The sequence below is a fragment of the Lipotes vexillifer genome, unplaced genomic scaffold (genome assembly GCF_000442215.2).
Source record: "Lipotes vexillifer unplaced genomic scaffold, Lipotes_vexillifer_v1.1 scaffold611, whole genome shotgun sequence".
In the NCBI taxonomy this organism is placed as follows: Eukaryota; Metazoa; Chordata; class Mammalia; order Artiodactyla; family Lipotidae; genus Lipotes; species Lipotes vexillifer.
Genome location: NW_006785619.1, coordinates 954,748 through 961,460, shown reverse-complemented (window position 1 = coordinate 961,460; position 6,713 = coordinate 954,748). Strand labels below are relative to the sequence as shown.

The 6,713-nt window shown below is 57.1% G+C and overlaps 2 protein-coding genes across 2 annotated transcripts; one reads left to right on the top strand and one right to left on the bottom strand.

The window, feature by feature from the left end:
- Positions 1–871: 871 nt before the first annotated feature.
- SOX15 (SRY-box transcription factor 15) lies at positions 872–2,680 on the top strand. The gene is made up of 2 exons (XM_007457783.1): positions 872–1,648; positions 2,291–2,680. Exons 1-2 carry the CDS (start codon positions 1,122–1,124, stop codon positions 2,457–2,459), a joined length of 696 nt encoding a protein of 231 aa, XP_007457845.1. The 5' UTR covers positions 872–1,121; the 3' UTR covers positions 2,460–2,680.
- A 574-nt stretch (positions 2,681–3,254) lies between these two features.
- Positions 3,255–6,125, bottom strand: MPDU1 (mannose-P-dolichol utilization defect 1). Its single transcript, XM_007457784.1, has 7 exons — positions 6,018–6,125; positions 4,768–4,833; positions 4,449–4,581; positions 4,030–4,115; positions 3,792–3,910; positions 3,518–3,628; positions 3,255–3,380 (listed from the first exon to the last, which is right to left on the bottom strand). The coding sequence occupies exons 1-7, from the start codon at positions 6,118–6,120 to the stop codon at positions 3,255–3,257; spliced, it is 744 nt and encodes a 247-aa protein (XP_007457846.1). The 5' UTR covers positions 6,121–6,125.
- Positions 6,126–6,713: the final 588 nt, after the last annotated feature.

Genomic DNA, 6,713 nt, shown 5'->3' with positions numbered 1-6,713 from the left:
TTCCTGCTGGTTCTCTGCCCTGGATCCAGGCTTTTTCTCCAGCATCCACATCACTGACCTCTCAGCCTTAGGGGTCATCCTGGGCTTCCTTGCTCCCTGTTTCCCAACTCTGAGGATTAGAAATAAAACATGCAGTGGAGAAACCTAGGTTTGGGGGCTATAGTGGTGAGGGTTTAAATTTTCTCACCTGGAAAGGGGTTGAATCACCACCCAAGCACCTCAGGAAACAAAAATGGCCTGCCTACCTCCTGACTGCCAGACTTTTGCCCCTTGCCCCGGGCCAGGTCAGGGGTTTGAGGATCAGGAGGCACCAGAAAAGGGTTTGGGTTTGGATTGGGGGGTTGGGTGTCCTCATCTCCCTCCCAGCACAACTCTGAGCCTGAGGGCTTTTGATCACCAGATGCCTGATCCGTTGTGCAAAGGCATTGACTTTAAATTGCCAGTGCTTAAGAAGGGAGGGGTAGCTGTTCAGAGCCACTGGGGCTGGAAGGCCTGACTTGGGTCTTGGGTGGGGAGGGGGCGTGGTCCCCTTGGGGGGGGATTGTTGGGGGCTGGGAAGAACAGGACACCTGGTTGGCCTAAGGGAGGGGGAGGTTGGCGCCCTTCAGGAGGCGCGGTCGGCTGGGAGGGAGTAGGGAGGAGTCAGTCGTTAAAAGCAGTTCCCGGGCCTGGCGCACCCGGCAGCCACAGACGCTGAGGCCAGGTGAGAGAGGTCTGTGGCACCCGGGCTGTGCCTCCTGGCAGCTGCGGGACCCCAGAGCGCGAACTTTTACCGCCTTCACCGAAGCCCGGGCCGGTGGCCGGCAGCTAGTAGGGGGAGCGAGGCTGGGTCGGGACCCCGCGGCCAGAAGGAAAGAGTACAGCCTATCCAGGACTGGGTACCGGACAGCGGATTTTGCGCTTGACTCCCCAAACGTGCCGGATTGATTGGTGGCAGGGGCTCCATTATAAGGACTCTGAAGTTGGGGACGATATATATACCTTTTAAGGACACGAGTCTCTGTAACGACTCCGGACTAGGAAGGCACTTCCATTTTAAGGATACCGGGTTTGGGGATCAACGTTTCACTTTGGAGGGGAGGGCGTGTAAGACGCCCTCTTAAGGCTTCCCTTCACCCTCGATGGCGCTACCCTGCTCCTCACAGGCCTGGAGCCTGGAACCTCCCACTCCCACGGCCCCTAACTCCTCGTCCTCGGGCTCCCAGGAGCGGGAGGGCGCCGGGAGCCCAGTGGTCTCCGGGGGGCTTCCCTTGGAGAAGGTGAAACGGCCCATGAACGCCTTCATGGTGTGGAGCTCCGCCCAGCGCCGCCAGATGGCGCAGCAGAACCCGAAGATGCACAACTCGGAGATCTCCAAGCGCCTGGGCGCGCAGTGGAAGCTGCTGGGCGAGGACGAGAAGCGGCCCTTCGTGGAAGAGGCTAAGCGGCTCCGGGCCCGGCACCTGCGCGACTACCCCGACTACAAGTACCGGCCCCGGCGCAAGACCAAGAGCGCGGGCGCCGGGTCACCCCACTTCGGCCAGGGAAGCGGCGGCGTGGCTGGCGGCGGGCCGGTCTGGGGGCCCGGGTACACGACCACCCATGGGAGCAGAGGCTTTGGGTACCAGCCCCCCAACTACTCGACAGCCTACCTGCCTGGCGGTTACGGGTGAGTGCCCGGGGTGCGGGGTGAGGACGTGCCCCCTCCTGCAGCCTGGGTGGGGGCGGATACCAGAGGGCCTGGCTGGCAGGGACCCCGAGCTCACCCAAGAAGGGGACACACCCGGAGAAGTTTGGGGGGCGCCCCGTGAAGGGTGGGAGAGTTCCGGGGAGCCAGGGTCTTCCTAGAGGACGTTTCCATCATAATCTGTTGGTGGTGGCACCGCAGGAGCAGACCACAGCGCCCTGGATGTGACCGTGTTCTAGTTACCAGAATTTCCCGTTTCCCACCCCCGATTCTGGCCCTCGTGTGACCCAGCTTCCTCTCCCAGCCCCCGGGGCAAGGACAGGCCAAGCCCAGCTCTACCCCCTCCTGGCCAGCCGCCCCAAAAGAGGAAAACAGGCGCGCAGCACGCAAGCTCGCTCTTGAGCGTGCCCCAACACGGCTGCAGCGGCGCTGCTCTAAGCCGTCCTGGGGTCCGGTTCCCTACCGGCGGGACCCGGAGAGCCAGGGATGGGTAGGTGGGTGACAGGTTATACTTGTCTAAGCAGAGCTGGTCAGAACCACCCGCACATGCGAGCTGGGGACCCTGCTCGGCACCTCCAACCCAGGGCACCAAGTGCCTTCTAACCCCGGTGTTTCTCTTTGCAGCTCTTCCCACTGTAAACCGGAAGCCTCCTCGCCGTGCTCTCTCCCTCAGAGTAACCCAAGGCTCCAGGGGGAGCTGCTCCCCCCTTACAGCCCCTACCCACCCCCAGGCTCTCCCACTCTGTACAACCCTCCCCTCCCAGGGGCCCCCATGCCCCTAACCCACCTCTAACCCTCATGGACATGGACCTCCCAGAAAGGTTTCCATCCTCCTACCCAGAAACACCCCAATACCACCACCACCACCACCATTCCCAGGCTGCAAACCCTGTTCTAGAACTGTGTTGGACCACAGTTCAGAGGAGGTGGGCAGTACCCCCCAAAGCCCTGAAAGCCAGTGGGAACAAAACAAGACAGTTTTTTCTTTTTTGTAGGCTGAACACAGTTTTGTACGATTACACCACGTCTCTGAGTCTTTATTGTACCATCTCTGTTCGCCTTTACTGCAGCAGGAACCAGCAGTCTCCACTCCCTTCCGCCTGGACCTGCCAGAGCAGGAACCTCCACACCCCACCCTGGGGCCCTGCCTGAGTCAGTCATTCTTCTGTCCCCCTTCCCCCTTCCCCCACCAAGCACTGGGGTCCAGGAGACAGTCTGAGCCAGGGTGCGGGAGGGAGGAATCCACAAGCACCTATTCCCTTCCACTGTCCAGCCTCTGTCCTCTAGGGTCAGAAGGGAAGTGGGGAAATGGGGAGGACAGGGTAAGAGTTTTGCCCAGAATAGGTAAGTAGCTGGAAACTTCTGCTAAAGAAAGAATCTCAGCTAAATGATTAAATGTCAGCCTGTAAATCTCTTCCCCTATCGTTTCTAAGGATCTGGGTCAACCAAGCATTTCCACTAAAGCTGCAATTGCAGAAGAACAGAGAATGATTAAAAGTCACACCAGCAGACTGGTTCAGATGGGAAGGGTCCCAAGGTTGGGTGGATGAATAGAAACATGGAATGTACTCCAGGAGCCAGCTCAACTCTACTGCTCCTTTTTCTTCTTGTGGGGAGCCTTTGCATTCCAGTAGAAGAGGAGCTGGGCAGCGATGAGGCCATTGCAGAGGGAAGAGACTACAAAGGTTCCAGCCATGAGGGGGTCTCCAGTTTCCTGGGTGAGAGACACGGCTAGGGTTACTCTTCAGCATAGCCAAAAAGGGCTCCAGAGAGGGAGCAGCTTCAAGTCCATGGGGAGAGAGAAGTAAGGTGAGGTTATGGTGCCCTCTAGAGGGGAGGAGGTGCACTCACCTGAATGGAGGTGAAGATTCGGGCCAGGGAGCCCCCAAAGAGCAGAAAGACTGTGATGGCTGACAGCTGGCCCGTGTGCCCATTGCGGTAGTTGGTGGCTGCCTGGAGCAGCTGGGGAGGAGTTGAGACCCTTCGTTTTGTCACCTGAACTTGTCCAATGTTCCCATGACATTTCTGCATTCCCCTCAGTCCAACACCCCCAAACTTAGGTTTCCCCTCTGCTCCTCACCCAGTCCCCCTTCCCAACATCCTCTCCCTTGTTCCCAGCACCCACCCTTCCCACCACCACAGCAGGCATGTTGGAGGCCTGGAGCAGGGTGACTACAGCCTGGGGCGTCAGTGGTGAAAGCAGCACCAGCAGGACCAGGGCGGAGCACGCTAGGAAGGCAACACCTGGGAGACAGGGATATAAGGAGCCCTCATCAACCTCTGAGTCTCTCGGCTTTCCCAGGCCTGCGTTCCCAGCAGGGCTCCCAACAGCTGCAGCCAGCTCCTGGCTCAATCCTCAGCACCTTTCACAGTCTGTCCTCTGTAGTGCAGGACCAGGAAGGCGACGGTGACTGTCTGGAGCATCAGGAACAGAGCTTCACCCCAAGAGCTGCAGAGTCAAGAGTTGGGGGGAAGAAACGTGGGCCTGGAAAGAGGCAGGGAAAGCCTCCATAGCCCATCCATCTTGGGGACCCAATTCAGATTATTCCTTGTCCTCCACAGCCCTGCTGGCTCCTTACCTCCTGCCTCCTGGCAGCCCCCACCCGCTTGACCCAGGATAGGAAACTGGGTATTCTTGGGATTCTCACCTCCTCTCATCACCATAGATGATGGCTAGAGTTCCAGAAAGGCTTAAGCTTTCCTGCCCTTTTACCTCCCTCACCCTAATCCTTACTAGAGTTGTGGGCATTTACCCTTGGAGATAAAGGGCGGGGCCCCTCACCTGAAGGGGAAGTTGTTGGTGATGCTGTAGACCATGGTCCCAGTCAACGCCATTAGCTCTAGCATTACCGACTGGAGACTCAACCCTTCTGCGCTCTTGGCTCCCAGGATTTTAAACACTTGGGGTAGTTTTACTGGAGAAAGGATGAAAAGGGCAGGGCTGAGGGGCTGACATCCCTTGGGAGCGCAGCATGGCAGCTACAGAGCAGACTGGGAGGCATGTTAGCCCTGCTTCTGGTTAAGGGACCCATCCAGTTCATGGCATCTTAGCATTCCACCCACCTCCCAACAACAGGAAGGGACGATGGTAAGAAACATACCCAGAAGTGAGCCAGCCACAATGCCCAGCCCCAGGCCTTTGCTGAGGAGAATCTTGAGGCAGGGAACTAAGAAGAGAAATAGAGGTAAGCAGAGATGACACTTATGGAACCCAAGCCAGCGGTTCCAGGAGGCAACTCAGGCCTAAAGACTTGAAGTGCTCCTTAAGACCTTGACATACCCACACAAAGGAAGCCTTGGGTGGTCTGGAGGCAGGTGAAAAAGGCCTAGTTCTTTCTACTCCAAATCATATCACGTTCAGACAAGGTGACTTTCCAAAACGGCTTTTACCATTCCTTTCCTCTGACCCAACCTTCCATTCCCTGCCATCACATCTAAACTCCTTGATCTGACTTCCAAACCTCTCCTTTGCTTCCCTGTATAGAGCTGAGCAATGCCCAAGAGTCCTCTGATCCTTTATTCCCTGCCTCTGAGCTTTTATTCCCCGCCTCTGAGCCACTAGGCAATCCACTTCACATGTCTTCTTTCTCCAAGGATAGGTTTCCTCTGTATCACTCATTCCTGAATACCGTCTCTGGCCCCTACTCAAGGACTTGACCCTTCCAGGGCTTGCTTTTATGCTGTAGCCACCGACATCTTCTCTAGCCTTGAAGCCCTATCCCCAAGGTGCCTGGCCCAGTAGTAGTCAGATTCTCGTGGATCATGAACCCGGCTAAAACATTGTCCCGGGAGCACAGCTGGGGTACCAAGAACTGACGGGGGCAGACCGCGAAGGCTTCCCTAAAGGTCTGATGTCAGAAGCAGGTTTTGCTCTGGCGTCGCCTCGTAGACAGAAGGAGGAAGACAAGTTAATTCCAAAATTCGACCATGAGCAAACGTGGAGGCTGGAAGGAAAGCCACTGGGATCGCAGGATTCTTGGGGGAGCCGCAGAAGGCCTGGATTCATCAGAGGCTTTGAATCAAGTGTAACCTTGCTCCTGAAGGTATAGAGATCTATTAAAGGTTGGAACGATCTAATCAGATTTTAAACTTCGTTTTGTAAAATTTGAGTCTTTTTGTCTTTCACCGTCGCTAAAGCAAAGAACTACTCCCACCCGGCGACTCCCCCCTCTCGCTCAAATATGGAGTTCTCCCTCTACGGAGCCCGAGACATATCCGCCCCTCTCAGAAGCGACTTCCGCCCCGCGCGCCGTGGCAGCTGTCACAGCTGTCACTTAGTCCGCACTCACGCGCCATTTACGGCCGGAGGGCTCTGAAGCACAATTTTGACCGGATGCCGAATAAAACTCACCGTGAAGCAAGTCCCACTGGATGAAAATTTGGTCATAGCATTTCTCAGGTAAAAGAATCGGCACCAGCACCCGTTTGAGCGGCCCGTCTACCTCGGTCGCCATATTGAAAAGCTAGCTTCCGTCAACCCCTCAAACCGCCATTGACTTACGGTGCGCATGCGCGCTCCGGGCACTCCGCCTCCCGTCTTCTCGCGATTGAACAGGGCTGCTGCTCCTGCCTTACTCCATCCCACTTTCGTTCGCGTAAAATAGGTCTCGCCCGGAGACCACGTTTTTGGACGCGCCCACCCTGCTGCTCGAATATTAAAGCGTGCCAAAGCTGTACGCCTGCGCAGTTCCATCATTCGCGCCTTTGTTTACGCTTCCGCTTCGGCAACACGATTTATCCTCCAGCCTTTCTCCGCTCCTCCGGCTCGGCGCCATCTTGTCTTCTTCCAGCTGACTTTACATTGTACGAAGTTGAGAGAGAAGGAGCGTGAGTCTCCAAAATGGCGTTGGGCGGGGGCTCTGTAGCGTTCTCTCCCCTGTGCTCTCGGCGTCTCCAGAGGACACGGCACCGACGGGAGGGGGACAGTCTGAGCCAGGCATCCCTCCTTAGGCGCCGAGCCCATGCTTCTTCCTCCTCAGGTTCGCCCAGGCCTTCGCAGATGGGTGCGCCAGCAACTGCTGGGCCGGAACAGCGAAGCGGGGGGGGG

Excerpts from the sequence above, each read along its gene's own strand:
- SOX15 (XM_007457783.1), top strand. The coding sequence starts at position 1,122 with ATGGCGCTACCCTGCTCCTCACAGGCCTGGAGCCTGGAACCTCCCACT. Across the intron at positions 1,649-2,290 it reads TACCTGCCTGGCGGTTACGG|CTCTTCCCACTGTAAACCGG; the intron begins GTGAGTGCCCGG and ends TTCTCTTTGCAG.
- MPDU1 (XM_007457784.1), bottom strand. The coding sequence starts at position 6,120 with ATGGCGACCGAGGTAGACGGGCCGCTCAAACGGGTGCTGGTGCCGATT. Across the intron at positions 4,116-4,448 it reads ACCAACAACTTCCCCTTCAG|CTCTTGGGGTGAAGCTCTGT; the intron begins GTGAGGGGCCCC and ends TTGACTCTGCAG. Across the intron at positions 3,911-4,029 it reads CAGAGGACAGACTGTGAAAG|GTGTTGCCTTCCTAGCGTGC; the intron begins GTGCTGAGGATT and ends CCTGTCTCCCAG.